The 22755-nt window shown below is 42.9% G+C and overlaps 2 protein-coding genes across 2 annotated transcripts; both read right to left on the bottom strand.

Annotated features, from left to right (window-relative positions):
• Nucleotides 1-371: 371 nt before the first annotated feature.
• On the bottom strand, nucleotides 372-4314 carry acta1b (actin alpha 1, skeletal muscle b). The gene is made up of 7 exons (XM_030414592.1): nucleotides 4221-4314; nucleotides 3180-3316; nucleotides 2272-2596; nucleotides 1741-1902; nucleotides 1212-1403; nucleotides 932-1113; nucleotides 372-801 (listed from the first exon to the last, which is right to left on the bottom strand). The coding sequence occupies exons 2-7, from the start codon at nucleotides 3306-3308 to the stop codon at nucleotides 658-660; spliced, it is 1134 nt and encodes a 377-aa protein (XP_030270452.1). The 5' UTR covers nucleotides 3309-3316; nucleotides 4221-4314; the 3' UTR covers nucleotides 372-657.
• Nucleotides 4315-14049: 9735 nt separating this feature from the next.
• Nucleotides 14050-22362, bottom strand: abcb10 (ATP-binding cassette, sub-family B (MDR/TAP), member 10). Its single transcript, XM_030415391.1, has 14 exons — nucleotides 21557-22362; nucleotides 20166-20372; nucleotides 19355-19557; nucleotides 18301-18435; nucleotides 17721-17867; nucleotides 16369-16504; nucleotides 16140-16235; nucleotides 15750-15959; nucleotides 15566-15645; nucleotides 15247-15427; nucleotides 14839-14882; nucleotides 14640-14674; nucleotides 14440-14498; nucleotides 14050-14328 (listed from the first exon to the last, which is right to left on the bottom strand). Exons 1-14 carry the CDS (start codon nucleotides 22005-22007, stop codon nucleotides 14135-14137), a joined length of 2178 nt encoding a protein of 725 aa, XP_030271251.1. The 5' UTR covers nucleotides 22008-22362; the 3' UTR covers nucleotides 14050-14134.
• Between the last annotated feature and the right edge of the window lie 393 nt (nucleotides 22363-22755).

A 22755-nucleotide genomic window follows, 5' to 3' on the forward strand; every position in this document is an offset into this window, starting at 1 on the left:
CCTCTTACACCTCGTCGTCTGATTGGTTCATTGGATAGCGGCAGCGTGTGTCATATGTTTAATTGAGTCAATTAAGCCTCTCCTGGGCTCAATTGTTATGATAATTTCGTTTGATTTGTCCAGTTTTCCCTCAAGTCTTCCTTGAATTCAAAGATTAATTTTATTTGCACTTTTTGGTTGTTGTTTTTTTCACCTTTTCAGTACTTTAGTTGAAATGTTCACTCAGGCTTTTGTTTTCCATCCCCTATCCTCTCTCTATATATACCCTCCCTCTGATAGAAAAACAAGGCCAGGGTCAGAAATACCAAATAATGGACTTTAATAAATTATCAATATGTATATACACTTACATTCACATGTGTTGGGCAACATGTTTTGTTGTTATTTTTTTATTAAAGTTTTTTTTTGGGTGGATGCATGGTTCAGTGATGTTTTCACAGCCTCTCTCCGTGCAACACAGACAACAGACAGCTCTAAAATATGCACATTTTTAAAAGGATAACAAAATGCATATGAATGTCAGCAGCGCAGACAGAAAGTCCATTGACAGCAGAGTGTTGCTGTGCAGCAGAGGTTGATCCTCCTTCTCGCATGATCCCCGGATAGCTGGTGGTGTTTGTGGAGATGATGGAGAAGCTGGAGAAGAAGATGGAAGATTTAGAAGCACTTCCTGTGGACAATGCTGGGGCCTGCCTCGTCGTACTCCTGCTTGGAGATCCACATCTGCTGGAAGGTGGACAGGGAAGCCAGGATAGAGCCACCGATCCAGACGGAGTACTTCCTCTCGGGAGGGGCAATGATCTGGAGGAGAGGGAGGAGGAGAGAATCGATCAGCAAAGTGCCACTCATGTCATTTGTTTAGAAGATTCCTGTGCGTAATTATCAAGTTTAGGCGTTTCAGCTGTAATATTCTTGTTGTCATGATATTTACCTTGATCTTCATGGTGCTGGGGGCCAGAGCAGTGATCTCCTTCTGCATACGGTCAGCAATACCAGGGTACATGGTGGTACCACCGGAGAGCACATTGTTGGCGTACAGATCCTTACGGATGTCAATGTCGCACTTCATGATGCTGTTGTAGGCGGTCTCATGGATACCAGCAGACTCCATACCTGGTCAGATGAGAGCGACAAGTGTTAAGAGGAGGAGGGTTTCACAAGTTTGGCTCAATATTATCAGCTAGGAGAAGATGAAGGATTATCTGACGTACCAATGAAGGAAGGCTGGAAGAGGGTCTCGGGGCAACGGAACCTCTCGTTACCGATGGTGATGACCTGACCGTCGGGAAGCTCGTAGCTCTTCTCCAGAGAGGAGGAGGAGGCAGCGGTGGCCATCTCGTTCTCGAAGTCCAGAGCCACATAGCAAAGCTTCTCCTTGATGTCGCGCACGATCTCACGCTCGGCTGTGGGGGGACAAGTTGATGAGAGATTAGTCAGAGTGACAGAACAGCCGGGAGCGCAGACACAGTGCGCGTAAAACTCTGAAAGTTATCTGAAGTGACGGAAATGTCTGAGGCTGAAAAATGAGTTTTCTGTTTTTTTCTTAAACATACAGCCACATCTCCGTCTGCACTGTGCGTGTTAATACATTTAGATGAATTTTAATTTAGATTTTTCAGTATTTTTGGAAAAGAAAATATGAAGTTATAATAATAATTTTAAGTTACACTATGCCAGAGTGTCTGTCTTAAATGTGGTCTAAGCTTCTTCCTCTTTAGGTGCTTTGGCCAAGTTCCTCACCGGTGGTGACGAAGGAGTAGCCACGCTCAGTCAGGATCTTCATCAGGTAGTCGGTAAGATCGCGACCAGCCAGGTCCAGACGCATGATGGCGTGGGGCAGGGCGTAACCCTCATAGACTGGGACGTTGTGGGTCACACCATCACCAGCATCCAGCACAATACCTAGAGAGAGGCGAGGCGAGAGTTCAGTAAAGTCCAGGCGACACAGAGACCCTCAAACATGACAAGGTGTGTGCGTAAATATGTGGGTAAAGTGGGTGATTGAAGGATGATACAAACACACAGCATGTGTGTATCATAGGAGCATTAATAAAATAGCATAAATAGTCCCAGGGAGGCTGGTCGACTGTGCGTAAAAGTTGTGCGTAAAATGGTTAAAGTGGGGAATTAATTGCTATGTGTTGTGATTGTTACATAATTTTATCAATGATGTTATATTGTACAATAAAAGGGTTTCTTTGTTTGTATTGTATGTGTGTGTGTGTGTCTGTGTGTTTGTGTGTTGCAGCTGTTTGATGTTGTCATCCTCACCAGTGGTACGACCGGAAGCGTACAGGGACAGCACAGCCTGGATGGCAACATACATGGCGGGGACGTTGAAGGTCTCAAACATGATCTGGGTCATCTTCTCTCTGTTGGCCTTGGGGTTGAGGGGAGCCTCAGTGAGCAGGGTGGGGTGCTCCTCGGGGGCAACTCTCAGCTCGTTGTAGAAGGTGTGGTGCCAGATCTTCTCCATGTCGTCCCAGTTGGTGATGATGCCGTGCTCGATGGGGTACTTCAGAGTCAGGATACCCCTCTTGCTCTGGGCCTCGTCGCCGACGTAGGAGTCCTTCTGACCCATACCGACCATGACACCCTGAAGGGGGAGAGGAGGACGAGATAATGGAAATGTTACGTCAAATAGCCCAAAGAGGTGTATGACCTTCTTCTGGTCAGATTAAAGTCTTTACTGTGCGGTGCAAGAGGCATGTTGTTCATGGCGCGCAGTGTGCCAAATAACAGCGTGGGTCACAGACACAGAAACAGCAATTGTGCGACTGTCAGTTCATCTGTGACGAATTTAGTCTCAAGCTTTAAAGGCCACATTGCTGCTGGTAAAAGGAGCCAAAATTACATGGCTCAAGGTACATAATGCCACGCTGCCATCACCCACACAGACAACTACATTCTAACTCTAAAATAGTCCGATTTAAATCTCAGTCCCCAGTGAGATGCCTCAGCCAAAATATTTTACATCTGGCTGAAAGAGTGGGCGGTATTTTGTCTGTAAAATAATGTCGTATTTCTCCTCCATGAAATCTATCAGGAATCTTTTTTTTTTCCTTTTCTTTTTTTTTTGTACTATATTAGTGATTTATTTTTTTTTAATGATCTCCAATTTCTTCCTCCAGTCAATTTCATGTGCCTCGTGTGTGTGATGTGGTTTCTCCGCTGTTTACCTGATGACGGGGGCGGCCGACGATGGAGGGGAACACTGCCCTGGGGGCATCGTCTCCGGCGAAGCCAGCCTTCACCAGGCCTGAGCCGTTGTCGCACACAAGGGCGGTAGTCTCATCGTCGTCACACATGATGGCTTCTGTCAGAGAGGAGGAGGAGGGGGAGGAAAACAGGTGAGCTCACAAGATTCACATGGCGATACAGACTGAATGTGACAGAAATGACTTCAGAACACTAACACCGTGTGTCTTGTGTCTTGTAATCTCATACTAAGAGTCTGTAATGATGTTAAAAAATATATATATCTGCGCAACTACAGGAGCATGATCAGGATCGTCCCTGCGCTAAATGTACCACTGGCACACTGACACCAGGGCATCTACACATCATGAAAACGCCTGTTTAAACCTACAAACTAACATTCAGAGTGAACAATATAGAGCTCAACCTTTTCCTTCAGATATCTATCCCAATTTGATGAGTCTGGACTGATGAGCTGTTCTCTGTATTGGTCTAATTTGGCAAGTGTGAAAAGCAAAATCAACCCACTAGGTTGGTCTAAGATCCAGGTAAATCTACATCCGACCTCCCCTCTCTCAGGTAAACTATCAAGGCTTTTTAATTAGTCTGAAGGCGCAGTGCGTCTGGCTGCATCAGCACCTCTTCTGATTGAATGTCTCACCTCAGAAGATGCTATCAGTCTGCTTTATCTATCAGTCTGCTTTATCTATCAGTCTACTTCATCTATCATATTACTTCATCTATCAGTCTATCTATCCACAATTTCAAGACCTGATAGTTCAGATCAGACCTCCTGTGAGATCTCAGCCTCTTGTTTACAAAGCTGTCCCTACTCCTCCAACAGCTGGCCTCTCCTACAGTCTATCCTTCGGCGGATCTGCCCGTGTTCTCTTCTGTAGTATCTGGTCCTAGGCGTCCTGCCCCTGGCTAACTTCAGCTCCAGTAGATGCTCCCGTGTTACGGCCTAGTCTGATGCTCCAGCCCGGGTGTGTGTGTCTTCAGGAGTCCTCGCAGGGTCTTACCTTAGGAGTGTGTCTGCGGCTCGGAGAGAGAAAGACCCAACAAGTGCTGTTGCTGAACCAGCTACGGTCCTCTGTGCCGTGGGTCCACCTTATATACCCAACCTCCACCATTCACAAACCTCAGAACGGGCCCCCCATTCGGCCCTCTGCCATATTTGGACGCTGACAGGCCGAGGGTGAGCAGTGGGTGGGTGCGGGTAGGTGGGTGTGGTGGTGTGGGGTGCAGCGGGGAGGCGCGCCCCGCGGAGGGAAGGAGGGAGATCCATCCAGGAGAGGATCAGGAGTGACGCTGCGCGCCCCCGACCAGGAGAGAGCGCGCGCCATATATGGAACTGTCGCTTTGACCTCCCATCGAGCCTCGCGGTCCCACCTCGAGGGCCGTATAAGGAGCGCGCGGGCCATTGGGGGTTTTCTGGGGGAGACGCCAGTTGCTACCAACCAGGGTTATAGATTTGCTGCTAGTAGGCCGCATCCAGCCTTAAAATGGGAAAATGCTGCTCTCATCTGAACAGATTTAGACCCCAGAGAGAGCCAGGAGCCGACGATTGACTGACAGGTGAACCAGGAACAGAGCCGCAGCCGCGCAGTGCCGATTCAGGATAATCAATACACATCATGATGATCAATACGTGAAATCACAAACTGGTTAAAGCTGAGGAGGAACATTCCTGCATGGAAAACAGCTTCATGTGTGTGCTTCATTATTCCACTCACAACATGTCAGTCATCCATCTTTGACAGATTATATGTAATTAACTAAATTTCATACTGCAGCCTGATTGAGCCAGCCTGCATAAAAGAGTCTAATGAGTGATGAGCAGATAACTGGAGGTCTTTATTAATCTATTTGTTCCATCTTCAGCTTTATATATGTGTTGACATGTTGTGATACAAATCAGTAAGATTATTGATGATCGTGCAAAGAAGATCTTGTTATTTGCAAAATGGGATCCAATTTTCTTGATTATGTAACACCTGCAGTTTTTTTTTTTCTTTCATGTGCACATTATTTTTAAATGACTTTAATTCAAAATCTGCCCCTCTTCAGACCACATGCCCTGAAATCCACACAGACCCCTCTGAGTCTTTTTGAATAAATAAGGAGAGAACCACTGAAACAGCCAACAGCTGAAACCGTATCTGCAAGAGCTACTCTGCTCTGTCACTGGAGCACTTGGATTAATTATAACTCTACTGGAGGGGGGGAGCTAGCGTACGTGTGCACGTGTGTGTGTGTGTGTGTGTGTGTGTGCACACTCAGGAGAGAGAAACCCAGTGTGTGTACATGCATGCACATGTGTGTGTTGTGGTATGAGAGAGCAGAAGGAGTGGAGAGGAGGTGTGAAGGAGCTTAAATGTGATTAATAAACTCAAATGAAACAGTGAGAATTGCAGAGAAACAGGCAGGGATGAGGTTAAAGAGGCAGAGAGACTAAATCAACGTGATCTGATGAATTAAGAGAGGAAAGAGACTCTAATGACAACTGGAGACTCCTCGCTGAGAGTGACACATGTTGCAAAGACATAAATAAGTCAAAATCAGTTCAGGGCAGCAGGTGGATGAAACATCAACACAACAAGAGATGTTTGAAAATGTAGCTTTGTGTTTCGTAACTTCCAAAAAAACAATTGAAGGGGCACTTTGTAGTTTTAGACCAGACATTCATAATTCAGAAGAAAAGTCAGAATTTTAATGTTTACACTTTTTTAATGAATCTGAATAAACAAGCTGTTTTCAAAGGGAAAAATGAAGATCTTTCTCTTCTGATTCAAATTTCTTACCAAGAATAGCGCACTTTTGAAGAAATAATAATACAAAACATGTTAAAAAATAATTGTTGGTACCAACATTTGATTCATATCATTTATTTGTCTTTATTTAAAGGTGAAAATCATTGAGGACTAACAATGATGAGAAAACAATAATAAGGTGATACTGTACATAAAAAAGACATTTGGCGTTGGTAAGGTGTCGTAAGTAATCGATAATTCCCCTCAAATGCATTAAAACTAAAGTAACAAGCCTGTTTTGATATTGTAAGGAGTAGGAAGTCAAAGTAAAAGGTTGTCAGAAAAATAAATACTCAAGTAAAGTATAGATACCTGAGATACATTCTTAAGTACAATAAGTAAGTAATAAAGTGTTTTCACTTCTGTCAACTTAATCCTTAACCCTCTGGATAAACGCAAGCAAATGTCTTTTATGATCTCGTATTATAACCTAAAGTTGAGTTCACGTGGGAGCAGATAAATGTTAACAAACAGTATAATCTTTCATGACATAGACTCTTAATATAGCCACAAAATGAAGCATCAGTATTAATTGTAAGCAGTCTGATGGGACAGATTCACTGCCTGTGTGAACACAGATTTATGGACAGGGGCGAGAAGAAGAGATCTTTAGTTCTCCTGTACCTATTTTAATCAGGTGTTAGTTGAGCGCTGGTGTAAACTTTCATTAACTGGCCCTGCAGGTTTTCACAGAGGATTGTTTCTGCACTCAAAAACACAAATTTAACATTGTGGCAACATGAGCTGTCAGCGGGGGAATCCTCACTGGTTCATTAATGTGTCAAGAAAAGCAGAGAAAGAAAAGGCTGGAGGGGGGGAAATCTTCGAAATCAACAGGGAGATCGGGTGAAGACGTGGAGGGTTGCATGTGTGTGTGTGTGTGTGTGTGTGTGTGTGTGTGTGTGGAGGCGCTGGGTCAAAGGGTGGGAGGTGGGGGGGCTGTAGAGCAAGGTAGAGCTACTTCTAAGCACTTGTGAGCCATTTTGGAACCAGAGGGCCCTTGAAACGCCTAAAATGTAAAGGGGCTGGCAGTTGTCGGGGAGCAACAGAAAGAGGGGAGAGGAGGTCAGAGGGGCCGAGGGGGAGGGAGAGCCGCGGGGGGTCTCCTGGAGAGAGGAAGGGGAGGAGACAGAGGCAGGTGGCAGCGAACATGAGTTCAGTCTGTCAGAAGACGTGAAACACACGGCCAGCTGAGGGAGAGACTTTGGACAGGGAGAGAAGCTTTAGTGTTTTATCTTTTAGAAATACACTATGTCTTTTTTTTTATTATTATTATTATTCTAAGTGTTAAAGTGATCATGTCATGTATTTTGTAGTAGTAAAAAAAAAAAAAAGGGTGAGAGAAGAGTGCACAGGTCTAATGGATGCTTGATTTTGCGGCCCGTCTGCCTAGCTGCCTGTTGGGTTAGATTTTTATTTCAGTCAGCTCTCTCTCTCTCTCTCTCTCGCTCTCATGAGAGCACAGAGGGTGAGAGTGTCAGAGAAAGTAAGAATAGCACAAGGCTCGGCATTCAATCGCTGGAACCAATACACTGGCCGTACACGAGGGTCCTACCTTTTTAAGTGTGGCAGGGTGCTCAGTGACTGTGCTGCATGTACAGACAGGACTCTTGGTGGAGCTCTGAGTTAGTTTCTCAGGTGTTACAGTGAAGAAAGGCCGCGGACACAGACACCTACTGATACTGAGGATATTGTGAGTGGACAGGTAACAGTGCTTAGGTTCCTTTTTTTTTTTTTTTTTTTTAAAGCCAGGTGACCAAATGTACATTCTTCAACAGCCCTTTGCATCAAGACAGACTTGTGAATAAGTGAACGTCCTTTAAGAAGCAGTTCCCCAAACTCTTCCTGTTCGGCTTCATGTTGATGGTGATGTGCCGCGCAAATTAGCCTCTTGCTGACTCTGCACTGCTTTCTAATAATGCCTCCTAATGAAGCACAGTGGAGTGAGAGGTGTTGGTGCCCTTTGGCCACTCATGTCTAAAGTCAGTCCAGACATCTACTACAGTAAAAAAGCCACCGGTCTAATCTGTAGTAGAGGGTGGTGTTTGGTTTCTGCTTCATGGCTGACAGACAACAACAAGAGGTGTGGAGGAGCTGGTTCCCAGCAGAGACACAGAAATGGGAGCAGGACCTCTGATCGGTGGGACTGTTGGGCCAAAGTGTCTCTACGAAAACTTAAAATTTAGATTAAATGATGCTTAATGAGGCCACTCTCTGCATGGACTCCCACCAGCTGTGGTGGTGCGGCATGGATGAGCAATCAAAACACCACATGAGATTATAAAGAATCATTTGTTTGTGGACCAAGCTGCTTGTCATTACAGTCACTGTCCAGTCTCCCGACCAGTAAGGCTTTGTGTTACAACAACATGCCATCCCCTGATTTTGTTGTGTAAGGCCGAAAAGGGTCAGAACCTCAGTTCCACTAGTTCCTCAAATAGCCCCGGGCAGATACAGAGAAAAGCAGAGGGGAGCTGCAGCACATGGAGTTGGAATTGGAAACCCATGCAGGGATGAGAGGCAGCATGTAAGCTGCATGAGCCAGCCGGGCAGAACAAGAGCACAACTGCTGCCTCCGCTGGAGGGCTCGGTTTAGTTTTTAGGACAACACGAGCTCAAAGGTCAAAAGCTCTCACACTTCTTCTTCTTCTTCACCATACAATGTTACCAAAGTTCAAGAATGAATATTAATAATCATGCCTGGAGGGAGAGTATAATTCATTGAAATACTCAGTGGTATTTCACAGCATGGCTTTTACTCCTTGTGCCTGCACTGTTTTGAAAATAACCGTTCTATCACATCAAACACACACATGAACATGATTTTAAATATTTTACCTGGCTGATGGATACTTGATAGAACAGTTATTTTTTTTATAATCTTTATTATGACATTTTTGTATATTCTTTATAAACTCTTAAACTGCCACAAAAGAGCAACACACAATCAGAACGTAGGACTGAACAACTGATCGCATTAGCAGGCAGACTGCAGCTGATACAAGACTTTTAACACATAAAAGCCTTGGATGGTCTGGCTCCTGCAATTATATTTGTGATTTGCTGAATCTCTATGAGCCTGGCTGCTGCTTAGGATCCTCTGACAGCGTTCCATTGTCCCAAAATCTGGACTTGTGACCAAAATGTGACTGAGCTGTGGAACTACCTCATTGAAATCTCTCTTTGAAAACTCACTTTCATCATATGACCATTTCTCAACAACTGTTTTTCCCCCCTTCTTTTTATCTTGTTCATATCTCCACATCTATGTTTTACTGTGTTTACTATATGTTCTTTTATTGTAAAGCACAAGATAAATCTGTTTTGAAAGGTGCTATATAAATAAAGTAATCAGTATTGTTATTATAAATTTACTGCTTTGCCAGGACTGGGTCAGGTCTGTATGTGCCAGCAAATGTAACAATGTGCAGAGTCTATTTACACGAGAAGCTCAGCACACTGTCAACACATCTCGACCAACAGCTGGACACACATTACTCATATCATATGCATCAAGTTTTATTTAGGCACAGTATGATAGGCTGGATGAACATTGATCCCACACTGACCTGCAGGGAGCAGTGAACCCTTGAGAGCCTCTCTGTGGCTTGAAGCATAAAGCAACATCGCCACCTACTGACAGCCTGACACACTGCACGGAAACACAGGAAGGTACTTAGTTTAGATAAAACAGTGACTCTGACGCCTCTTCCCATCATTTTAAGGCTCCATAGGGGAATGGTGAGTTAAGGGGTCCTTTTAAAGGAACAGTTCATTTAAAACTTGAATTCAGTTGTCATGTACTCAACCCCATGCCGATGGTAAGTCATCTGGTGTAATCCCAAGCTTTCCCAAGACCCCAAATTGATTTGAAAAGACGTCATCTCCAGCCTCTACGCGTGGTCATGAACCTACTTCAGGCAGGAGCTCAATCTTTCAGCTTAGCAGCTACAGCGTACTTTAAAAAATGTGCAAAAAATGTCCCTTCAAATGAATTGTGATTTCGGGGCTTTAGAGGACTTGGATTACACTGGACGAGCTTTTTTGTTTTGGTCATTTTTGAAAGCAAGTCCCCATCTATTTGAGTTGTTTCGGATATACTGCAACACTGTTTCACTGCGAAGCTCCAGAAATATTTTCTGGACTAAAAATAATCTTCATCTGACTTTCCATCAGCATGACGGTGAGAAGGTAAGAAGACTATATTCATTTTTGGGTGAACTGTTCCTTTAAGATTCAATAAAATTATGTATTGAAAAAAAATGATCAAAACTTCCTCACAGATTTGACAATGTTTGAGTTATGGTGAAGTCGAACTGTGAAATCGGTTTAAAGTTCTCTAATAAAAACATTTACAGAAAATCAACATTTAACAACCATTTAGCCCTGCTGCTGTTCATATTCTTCATATTCTGTATATACCGCTTGTCCTCTGGGTAAAAAATGACCCACCCTCACTGAGGATCTAAAATAAAGCAATTTCATTTCATTTTAAATGCAAAATCCAAGCACTAAAGTAGATTTTTATTACAATTATTATTAACCTAACCCTAACACTGCAAAGGTGGTAAACAATATATATATATATTTTTTATCAAGAGATAATACTTGTATAGCCCAAGAAAGTAGAAAGTAGTTTTTAATGGAATTTACTGAAGGCACGTCCAATAATACTCAAATGTGAACAACATAAACAAACAAGGCAATCTGAGAGGGCGACCACGACCACTACAGGAGAACAAGCAGCTGCTTCACCCACTGATCCCAGACCTGTGTTCTGCAGCACAGAGAGAACTGAGGGTTCTGTCACCTGCAGCACGTTTACACTCTGAATGTAGAAGTGTTAGTAAACAGGGCCTTGATGGTTGTTTCTGAAACTGACTGAACTTTGATCTTTGAAAGTCGTGTATGGGGTCGTGGAAAGGTGATAATGCACCTGCACAAGAATGTTTTAGTTCTGTCTGAGATCAATCAGCAGTGTGTGTGTGTGTGTGTGTGTGTGTGTGTGTGTGTGTGTGTTTTGTAGTCTGTAACTGACTCTGTGACTGTGATTTTAACTTCAGGGTCAAAAATGACACGAAGACAATCTTTGTACCCAAGTGGTGTACAGCTTCCAAGGAAATATGAATAAATGCAATATTTCCATTTTTCTAATGTTGGGGTCACTTTAGTAAAAACAACATTTAAGGGGTTTTCTCTGCTGTTAAACAAAGTTTCAGGTAATTTTTAACCTGAAGACAACAGGGGGGTAAAATAAATTCTAATTTAATATTGTGTACACTTTATGTGCCCCAACAGAACAAGCAGCCAAACAGCTGAACAACAAAACTCACAAAGAAAAACTATTAATATCTCACTTTATTTACTTTTACATAGAAGTGTAATAATTTAACAACCACAAAAATAATTAAAAATCTATAATATATCATTTAGGCCATATTATTTAGAACTCATAACATACAAGTTAAAAAAAAAAATGAACCATCAGAACTCTTCTGGACAAGTTTCCATTATTATCTGAGAGACTTTCAAGCGTCTTCCGTGATCAGCTTTAGTCTGTGGTGAGAGGTTTAGAGTGGTGAGGAGATTTTTTTTTAACTAAAAATAACTTCTTTAAATTACATTATTTTGATAAACTGACCTCCACAGGACACACACGACTAGACGTTCAGAGAGGATGATCAAGGCATCATTTTGAAGTAAAATGTAACTTGAAATAAAGACACGTAAAGAAAGCAACTTGCCTTTTAGGGGAAATAATTCTAGCAAAGGGAAAATGAAGAACATGAAAACAGTGCATATTAATCATCTGCAGCGTTCTGTCTCACAAATTATACAACCAAAAAGTGATTACTATTCTCAGGCAACATTACTCGACTATTAAAATGGGCAATAACTAATGATCAATGCTGTGTCAATGTATCCCAACACTGTCCTTCCTTTATGATCATGACTAAGTCGTCTTTATAACTGTTAAGGGGCCACAATCCAGTTTTCAGAGTCTCTATGCAGCACTGACTTCATTTTGAGAATGAAAAGTTAAATTCACAATAACTAAAGTTTCTAATCCCTGTCAAGAAAAAACAAACATATAACAAAAAGCCCTTCGGAGATGCGCACTTAAGTTTTCAGTCTTTTTTTTTTTCCAGTCAGTGGCAAATTTTAGACTGAATTAATATGTCAGGGAGCTCCTCCACCATAAGTCAATAAAAGTATAGGAAATACTGAAAAAAGACTGAAGTGAACAAGATGTGAACAATATGTGATCATTTATAAAGATGTGTATATATCCTGTAATGTGCATCCGTGTTTGCTTAGAGCCTCTCAAAGATCATTTTACTTTGTTCATCAACTTTCGCCATAAACAAAATGACTCATAGTTGTAAAGTTATCCGTTAAACGCACTTTAACAGGGAGTCAAAACTGTCCCAGCTGCACCGCACAAACAGAGGATTCTTCTTCTAATTTTGTTATAAAAAAAAGTTTGGGAAATTTTTCACAAATGTTTAGTTTAGCCATCTCTCATGAGAAAAACACACAATCTACAGTCCTTTTAGCGCTGTAGCAGAGAACATTTACATGTCTGGCGTTACACTCCGGTCTGGACTCTCCCCCTGAGTGGTGAAGTGGGCCGTTTACCATCCAAATATTTACCGAGCAGAATCATTACCTCTTAGTCACGCGCTCCCAGCCAGCTATAATATTTAGCTGGCTCAACAGCTTTGTGGCTAACGTGTACGTGAGTTCAGAGCTGTTTATGTAGAATTTAATGCTGGCAGAGTGCGCGTCCCGTAAACACCTACCAGTTAACACAGCACGGAGGGGACGATCACATCACAGACTGACAGATGATTAACAGTATACAGTCAGAGGTGTTGCACCAAACATGTTTACCTTGTAGTGGTGGTTTCTGTTTGACCTACATTTAGTGTTCAGGCCAAGACACCTGAAAGATTACATTCTTGACATTTTGAAGACACGATGAATTGAGGATTTTGGGAGTCATGACAATGTACAGACTGCATCCGGCTTAACTTATGTCAGACACTTAAATTCGAACTGGAAATAAGGCTGCAACTAATGATTATTTTCTCTGTCAATGATTTTTCTCAATTAATCGATTAGTTGTTTGGTCTATAAAAGGTGAAAAATATCCAAAGATATTTAGTTTACTGTCATAAAAGAGTAAAGTAACCTGAAAATATTCACATTTAAGAAGCTGTAATCAGAGAATCTGAACTAATCAATCATCTAAATAGTTGGCAGTTATCCAATAATTGTTGCAGCTTGTTTAAGATGGCGCACATGACATTCAATAATGTTTCATGACCTAAGTGCACATTGATCTGTGTCCTTGTGTTCAGAGATATGTGAGAACAGTGCTGAGTCCAGTATTACAACATAGTGTAGACGACAGAAATAGCTGCTTCATTTGGCTTGTTTCAACTCTACAATGATGTCATGTTATATAAAAAGGATCTGCTTGATGATTCAACTTGCAAAAAAAACCAAAACAATAATAAATAGACAAAAGTTCATAAACAAACACATATTCAGCTGTTCTGTATACATCAGACTACACTGCTTTTGGTTTTGTTTATGAAAATCAGAAGGTGATGACAGACAACAGTGTCCTTCAGCAGATTGACACCATCACACGTACACCTCAACAATTTAATACAGAATTTGAGCTTTTTCCCCCAAAGCTCTGGTAGTGATAGCGATTCAGAAATGACATGTTGTCTCAGAGCTTGGTGTGTGAGGAGTGCCGTCTTCCTGATGTGTCCTTTTCACTCTCAGCCTCTCGTTTGGTCCTCCTCATTCAGTGTAGAAGTAGATATTTTCAAAATAAAGCATCTCAACGAACTCCCTGATCCATGTTTCAGGTCTTAGGTCTTCACTGTGGATTACTCCGTCTCTTTCCTTTAAGCAAGGAATACAAACTCCCCTCGTGTTTCTCAGTGGCTTTCAAATCTCCTGCTCCTCAGGGAGGTTCTGCTTTCCTGGAGCTCTTTTTCTCCCTCACCTCTGACTGGAGTAAAGCCAGTTGTTTTTTCGAGCCACTGACCTCACCTCCTGATTTCTCCCTCATCCTCTTCCACTGGTCTGTCCCCCCTGGCCTCTCAGCGAAGCGCTCGTTGCTGCTCTTCTTGTAGAAAGGCCTGTTTCTCCATCAGTTTCCTGAACAGCCCCTGCCTGTTGCCTAGCAGCTCGGCGTGCCGGCCACACTCGACCACACGCTGCTGGTCCAGTACAGCGACGGCATTTGCATTCTGGATGGTGGACAGACGGTGAGCAATGATCACGACTGTCCTGCCTGTTGATTGGGCGAGAAGAGGGGGATATAATAAACAGGAGAAACAATTACATCTCAGGCGTAATACCATTCGTCATGAAGTGTAACTAATTTGAATGACAGGCTTTTTACCTTCCATCAGACGCTCCAAGGCTTCCTGGACCAGGAACTCATTCTCAGCATCCAAGGCACTGAAGAAAGAGGGTGGTTTAGGATTGTCTTTAACAAAATGACCTTAGATGTGTCTTTAGCTAGTGCAATAACATACCGTTTCTGAAGGGGGTAATATACAAAAACAAAACAAAACAATTCTTAAATCTTGTCTTTCTCACCTGGTAGCCTCGTCTAAAAGCAGGATCTTGGGATTCTGTGGAGAGAGAACAAAAACAGGTTTCAGGCAAAAAACAGAACATCCACTTCCTGTCATTGCAGCCTGGTTAACTGATAAAAAATGTTATGTGCAGGTGACAGGTATGACCACGGGTTGCGCCTTCTTCTGAAACTGTAAAAAGAATGTGTTGTTGTACTCACCCTGAGCAGAGCTCTGGCTATGGCTATCCTCTGCTTCTGACCACCTGGGAAACAAAATGTACAATTTAACCCTGTACACACATAAAGGCTTCATCTAAATTGGCCCCATGTGTCTACTGTACGCACAGAGCCATTACACTTCACAGAACAGTTTACTTTCCATGGTCTGTATAGAAATAAATGGCCATAATTCTACTATGACACCAAATAATGTTGTCTTTGCAACATGTAAACAAAACAAAAATACATTTTCACTGAGAACTGCCCTCTTCCCTACACTGAACATTAATATTTACAACCATTGTGAGAGTGAATACCTGATGAAGATCTACATGATGTCATGGAAAGCCTGACTGTTGGAGACACAATCTTAATATCATTTCTGTCGAGTCTCTGCTTGTGTCTCACCTGACAGCAGCACTCCCTTCTCCCCCACAACGGTGTCAAATCCTTGTGGAAAAGCCTGGATGAAATTATAGGCGTTGGCCACTCTGGCTGCCCTGTAGATGTCCTCCGTGGTCACAGCTTCTTGGTCCACCGCACCGTACGCTATATTATCTCTTATAGAGCAAGAAAACAGCACAGGCTCCTGGGAGAGAGGTGAGGAGAGGAGAAGGAGAATGTGAGAAAGACTGAGATGTGAGACGCAAAGGAGCCGCCCTGTTTATGTGTTTGCTATGAGACCCGTCGAACGAGAACATAAACAAGTAAAATACTTATCTGTTACCTGGCTGACAGTCCCAATGTGACTCCTGAGCCAATAGGGATTCAGATCTCTGATGTCATGACCATCTATGGAGATCATACCTGAAGAAAAGATGAAGTGCAGTGCAGACGTCAAACGACCACCTGTACTTTTAAGTTTGTCATCGTAATTTCTTTTGCCTAATCACGCAGCAGCTCGCTCTCACCAGCGTCGGGGTCATACAGCCTGAGCAGCAGTGACACCAGGGTTGATTTCCCAGATCCACTGGGTCCCACCACAGCCATGATGGTACCGGCTGGGACCATCAGACTGAGGTTCTGGAAAATAGGAGCCTCACTGCGGGTGGGGTAGGCAAAGGTGACGTCATCGAACTCCAGCTGACCCTTCAGCTGGTCTGTAGGGAGCACCAGACCTTCTGTGGAGGAGCAAAGGAAGACAGAAACAACAATAGAATGATCGTTCAGTTCACTTCCATTGTTATGTTGTGGTTTTCAGATTTGGTTCAACACTTCTGAGCCACCATACAAAGTCTTCTGAAGTAATATTATCCTGCCTGTGTGTGTGCGTGTGAGAGAGTATGCGTGTGCGTACTGACCATTCAGAGGAAACTCGGGCTTTCTGTCCAGCAGCTCCCACAGTCTGGTTCCTGCTCCAAACCCCTTCATCAGCTCAGAGTAGAATGAACTCAGACCTTCACATCCAGCAGAAATACAAAACGCCATAAATCATCACAAAAACAGTTTTTACACGATATAAACAGAACAGATAAGGAAATTCAGATAATAAGGAAAGTCATATTAACGGTATCTATGAGTGTCTGTCACCTGCAATGCTGATGCCCACCCAGAAGGTGTACATGAGGAACGATGAGAGCTCTCCCACGGTCATGTGCTGGCTGGCCATCAGAAGGCCTCCTTTGTACAGAACTGACAGGATCATGATGTTTCCACTGAGACCAGTCTGAAACACACACACACACGCACGCCTGGTTATTTGATTACTACAACATCTGGCATCATTGCCGCTCCCTGACTAAGCACAGATTATACTGATCGTAACCCATCTGGGCACCTGCTGGATAAGCTAACGAGTCATACCACCAATCTCTCCCTCTTTATATCCATTCTATACAACAGTTCAATGAGGCAGAAATTTGACTTTCATCAGCCTGACATGTAGTGACTACTGACACCAGGCAGTACAACAGTGAAGGTGGACAGAGAAGAAAAAAAAATTTCAATAATCAAGTTTATTCTTTCATTTACAGACTCAGCTGCCAGATTATTAGTGACTGACACCCAGTTAAATCTAGTCCAAAACAACAGCCCTAAAATAAACCTGAGTCCATCATCTACTATACAGTTTTTGTTGACACCGTTTTAGATTCAATTTCCTGCTCATTTTGAAGGCTGTCCCAGATGAAATGCACTGCCTCATAATGAAAGGTGTTTCTGGTAGTTTAGATACCATTGCTGACATGAAAAGAAGTGGACAATTAAGGCTTAATTTCATCCAACCTAAGGAACGTGTTAACACATGAAAATGCATACAGACGTAGTGTTAAGGACAGGAAGAGGAAAACAAAAAACCTGTTTTAAGCAGTTAGGCTTGGCAAGTGCACAAATGGGTGGATGCATTGTCCGACCCTGTATGGGCGATTGGATAATACCTTTTTAATGGTGAAACAGCCTTCATATACCGACATGTCAGGTGTTGTGGTATTGTGACAAACCCGAGAGACGACCAAAAAGCAGAAGCCCCTGTGCAACACTGTCCTAACTGTGGATTCGGTTTGCATCACTGAGAGGACACACACAAGGTTTGCACAGCGAGCTCTCTGTGTCAGTTTTTTTCATCCTGTCCATGTGAGGAGTGTGCTTGAGTTTTGCTCTTGTGAGTTTGAGTAGTCTGTCCTTCTTAAGTTTCCAAATCTATTCAAATCTATTTAATTTTGTTTTCCCGATTGTCCACGCTGTCATTTTCCTGTATCGGTCTATTCTGTAGATGCAAAATCTATTGCATGTGTGTCTGGGAAAGGGATCCCTCCATTGTTTTTTTTTTTTCCTTATCTGAAAAAAGGGTCTGAGTCTCATATAGTGTATGAATGTGAAGCCCCTTGAGACAAATTTGACCTCTGTGGGGCTGTATAAATCTAACTGACTTGACACACACTTACCACTCCGAAGAAGCCAGCTCGTAGTACAGCCTCCTTTCTGGCCAGACTGAAGACCTGGTCTGTCTTCTCTGTATACGTGTTGACTTCTGACAGCTCTTTACCGAAAGCTCTCACTGTCCTCATGTTGCTGATACGCTCCTCTGCCAACTACACACACACACACACACACACACACACACACACACACACACACACACACACACACACACACACACACACAGTTTAAAAAGGACTTTATCTATATCAAAAATCCGATTATGAACATTGTAAATTCCCCCCTACAAATTTAATTAGACTACCACAGGCAGCGCAGTATTTACATCTGGTATACACACAGCTAAGGGACAGACAAACAATGTGGCTTTAATAAGAGTCAGTATAAAGGAAGTTCAGTATAAAGCATCACAAAAATCATATAAAAATGCAAAAAGAGTTTGAAATTACATTTTGCCACAGCTTCCTTATTTACAAATACCACATCGTCAAATAATTTGTTTTATTAATCCCTGCACTTGACTATAAAAACCTAGTACACAATTCTAAACCAATTATTTGATATGTGCGTATTTGTGAACCGTACCTGCGTGGCTTGTGCAAGTGCGTCCTGTGTGCGTTTGGAGATGGAGCGAAGGTACCTGCCGTAGAAGATGGCAAGACCGGCTACAGGAGGAACGATCAGCAAAACAAAGCTGGCGAGACTCGGGGACACGTAGAACTAGAAGAGGAGAGAGAAAAGACAGTAGGTAATGGAAATAGAGAGGGAGACCAGAGAAAAAAGGACAGATTTCACATCAATTGGCCCTTATCAGTTATCACAGTGACTTTTTCTGTTGATTTCCTTGAACGTTTTTTTACACCAGGAAGTCATTTTACTTCCTTGAAATGAGGTCATAAGACATGGAACCAGGAAAAATCCTGTTATGCAAAGGAAGTTAAAGCATGAGCTAACAGACCTGTTTATCAACTAATATGTAGCGAATTCCAAGAAAGTGGAGACTGGTGACAGAGTATAGTCAGGTGAGAGTCATTACAATTAAAAAAGCCAGGTACATGTCAGACTTGGGTCAGGGTGTGGCAGCCATTCAAGAAAAAATGTCCATTTCCTTGTTATTGGTAACCTGTTTCCCAACAGCACCATAGTTTACCAGCAGTAATGTGTAGGGAAACTCTCAGCTGACATACCAACAGCACTGCATGAAAAGCCACAGACAAAAGATGGCACGACTACTTCCTCGTACTGTCCAACTAGACATTCACACATCTACTCTGCTGTTAACTGGGTGTTTTTTTTAAAAAACTCTGACGGTTGGTTAGCTCAAAACTACAGCCTGACCAACATAATCATAGATATATTTATTCTTTTACTCCCTAATATTTGTATTGGGCCCAAAAATCGAGTATCGGTCAGACTCTACACAAAACAACAGACATACTATGGGAGAAATATGGATTTCTGTGGCTTCTGCCCTTCAGTTTTCAATAATTATCTAAAATCTGGAAGTATTCAAAACACATCAGTAGTACAATACATTTATTCCACACAATAAATGTATAATAAAGGATGCCAGTTATTAATTCTTCTTTTGAACCCATCCTGACCGTACGCAGCGTACAACTCTAAGGGTCGTACCCACCATCATGCTGACACCAGCAGCTGCCTGGGCGACAGCTCTCAGCCCGTCCGACAGGTTGTCAGTGATGGAGCGGCCGACCATGGCCGTGTCAGCAGAGAGGCGGTTGATTAGTTCACCTGTCCTGCTCCTGTCGAAAAAAGCCACTTCCTGTGTGAGGATGGAGGAAAAGATGGAGGCACGGAGATTGCGAACAATCTTTTGGCCTGAAGAGAGAAGAGGAAGCATATAAACAAACGGTTGAAAAGTGCACACATATCAAGGAATCTTTGAAAACTTCTGAAAGAAAGAAGCTAGACTTTGTCCAAAGTTTAGAAACATTCCTACCTACATCATTTATTAATTCTTAGTATCTTGTGTATTTAATCCATCCACAAACAGAAACGTCATTGTAAGGTTGTCAGGAAATCAATGCCACTGGCTGCTAGGCACCAAGAAATCTTTATTGCAGCATTTCTGCTTGCGGATGGATTAAACAAACAAGATATGTCATGCTAATTACGTAGTGACCTTTAGAGGTGCTGGTAGGTGTATCTGTGAACTTTCTCCTGCTTCCAGTATTTATGCTAGGCTAAACTTACCATCTGCTGACTCTTGCTTCATATTCAATGCTTCCATATCATCACTGATCTTTTCATCTTACTTTCAAAGTATTCTTTAACAATACTGAAATACTGAAAGTAACTGTTTCTGCCTGTTATTCAGTTCCTCACTGATTCATGTTGACATCTGTGTTTTGGTTGTATGTACTGTGAAGGGTGATTTTTCTGATCATTTAACTGAGTTTTTTTTTTTGTGAGTTTATTCATCTCACCTGAGGACTGCATGAGGTAGACTCTGGCAGCGTTGGCAGCCCCACCGACCAGGAACACTCCAGTCAGCATGATACACAACGATGTCAGGGAGGCTGCCATCGTCTCCGTGTCTGTTCCAGTGGTGTAAATGGTGTCAATCACTTTACCCAGGAGGAATGGAGCTGACATAGTTACTGCACTGGAGACAGTCAAGAAGCCTACAGCAGCTGGTGTGGATAAAAGGAGAAGATACGCTTTAAAAACACATGATAGCAGAAAGCAAAATACAGGGCTTATAAACTAATAAAAAGCAAGTCTCAACTTCAACTTCAGAAGGGGCTATCCAGCAAAACCTGATGAAAGGTAATTTTAAGTGTTTTCCTCCAATTGAACATCATAATCAGCAGAGTTGCAGCCCGTGTCAGGTAATCAAAACAATCTGACTAATGCAGAAGTTTGTAATCTGGGAGAACCTGTCTCCAATCAAGGTCAGATCAGGTCACAATGTAACTCGCAGCCACTGAAAAAACATAAAAGAAGGCTTGGAAACACTACAATGTCCACATGTGGTACAAAACAGTGAGGTGGACTGCTGTGACTGGTGAGGAGAAACTAACAGAATATGGCTGTGCGCATCCAAGTGTCAAAATCACAAAGTTCATGCTCGCAGATGGCTGTGGTTTGAACTTGCTTAAAAAAACAGGAAACGACTACTTTGGTGAAATACACCAGCAACTGGAACAATCACGGACACGATTTATGAGTTTTCTTCTTCCTATACGGACTAAAAATAAATCTCCTGTGTGCCAATACAAAATAATGCTGACTGTCTCCTCTCTTAACTGTGTCGTAGGAGTGGTGGCAGGGAGCAATTTTTGGTATTTTTTTCCACATCCTTACCTGGTGGTTGTAATTTTGGTTCTAAATGTTACAAGTGAGCGCAGCGCTGTTGTCTACATGTAGTTATTTGATCATGATCAAAAGGCGACGTCTATGCAATGGGTTTAATGCTTGTTTGTGTCTTAAAGCTGTGTGTTGTTATCTAGATTATAATTCTCTATGAAGATCTATGACGCCATGGTGGTAATATTCTTACTGTGGTGGTCTACCACTCCTGAATAAATACATGTAGAGGAGACACTGATGCTGCAGAGAGGCAGCCGTGTGCACATCCTATTCTCCATTTTGGTGCATGATGAAACAACAAGTGGAAAGAGAGTATTGACACGCTCAGTTAAAGCTCCACAAATTAAAAAAAAAAAAGAATGTAAACTATTTTTTCAGTCCATTGAAGTCCTGAGAGCTTTGACCCAGTGTCAGACTAAAAGTGGCAACTGTACTACTATCATTAAAATGAAAAGCCTCTGGTGGCTCGTCCACACATTGGTGGTACTATAATAACACAGTCTACCTGCCAGGCTCCATCTCTCCGGGTGGGCAAGTTGCAAGATCCTTCTGACATCCTCCAGGGGGACCGTGGTCGGTGTCTGGCCTTCCTCCGTGTCCGTCTGGGTCTTCACCGATTCGGCTGGTGTCGGTGTGGAGGCGGCTGAAGAGCTGGCAAAGGCAACAGGTGTGTGTGTAAATGTCCTTGCTCGGCCTGTCGTCGAGTGTGGACAGACTATAGAGAGACCTCCGAGCGGACTGCAGGGCAGGACAGACACGGTGGCTCCGGGTGAGGAGAGAGGGAAGGCAGGAGTCGGCTGGACGGATGGTCTGACCCCGGTAGACTGCCTCTTCCTCCGGAGGGCGGCTGAGAGGCTCAGCCGGTGATCCAGCCACAACAACCTCGGTTGTGTTAGCTTGAATTTGGACAAGTGCACTCCGTGAGTGCACCTTGACATGCGAATTAAAAGCCGCATCGTAGCTGAAGACAGTTAGTTGCTAAGTTTGACACAAGATGAGAGAGTAAAAATATCCCTTAGCTGGGTTCAGTTAGTGACACTGTCGAGGTGATTCCGGTTGAGTTGAGTCCACTCGGTGAAACATGTTAGCCCCCAGTCGAGAGGTCGACGCACCACATCCACAGCAGAACAGTTTCAGAGATCCTTCCCGCTACATTGTTGAGTTTAGACCGTTATTGTGTGTTTTATCTGCGCCTGACAGCCGCCGTCACCCAGTTTATCTCTTATCAATGAACGGCTACCGACACCCCGCCTGTCACTGTCATCTGTCGCTGAATATTTGGTTGGCAAGCGGGTGTAGTCGAAATGCGAGCTGCCGTAGGCCGACTAACATCAAAATCCACTCCGAGATATGACCGTAATTCCCCTGGAAATGGTCTAAAAGGGTGGAAACAGGAAAGGTGACCCTGGTTTGGCTTGCAGGTACACAGACACACGATTCCTCCTCTTCGACGGGGGAATTCAATGGCTGATCATGTAAGCAAACTTTCCCAGGCATAACCAAACCAACCCAGAACGCCAATGCAGTCGATAGTTAACACCTGGTGTTTTGTAAATGAGTTTGAAAGGTTCCCCAAAACAAAATGCGTCATCAAATTTGTAAACAAAGAACAAACAGCTAATGGTGTTTCTATTTAGTTCATACAGACGTACACATGCTGCCTGAAAATAATGACACACATGATATTAGCTGAGCTATTTGATC

This window comes from Sparus aurata, chromosome 4 (assembly GCF_900880675.1).
Source record: "Sparus aurata chromosome 4, fSpaAur1.1, whole genome shotgun sequence".
NCBI lineage: Eukaryota > Metazoa > Chordata > Actinopteri > Spariformes > Sparidae > Sparus > Sparus aurata.

What these genes read in the sequence shown, in the direction of transcription:
- acta1b (XM_030414592.1), bottom strand. Translation starts at nt 3,308, where the DNA reads ATGTGTGACGACGATGAGACTACCGCCCTTGTGTGCGACAACGGCTCA. An exon ending in TCGGCCGCCCCCGTCATCAG is followed by an intron (nt 2,597 to 3,179) that starts GTAAACAGCGGA and finishes CTCCCCCTTCAG; the next exon opens with GGTGTCATGGTCGGTATGGG. An exon ending in CTACTCCTTCGTCACCACCG is followed by an intron (nt 1,404 to 1,740) that starts GTGAGGAACTTG and finishes GTCCCCCCACAG; the next exon opens with CCGAGCGTGAGATCGTGCGC.
- abcb10 (XM_030415391.1), bottom strand. Translation starts at nt 22,007, where the DNA reads ATGCGGCTTTTAATTCGCATGTCAAGGTGCACTCACGGAGTGCACTTG. An exon ending in TAGCCAGAGCTCTGCTCAGG is followed by an intron (nt 14,675 to 14,838) that starts GTGAGTACAACA and finishes CTCTCTCCACAG; the next exon opens with AATCCCAAGATCCTGCTTTT. An exon ending in CTTTTAGACGAGGCTACCAG is followed by an intron (nt 14,499 to 14,639) that starts GTGAGAAAGACA and finishes CTCTTTCTTCAG; the next exon opens with TGCCTTGGATGCTGAGAATG.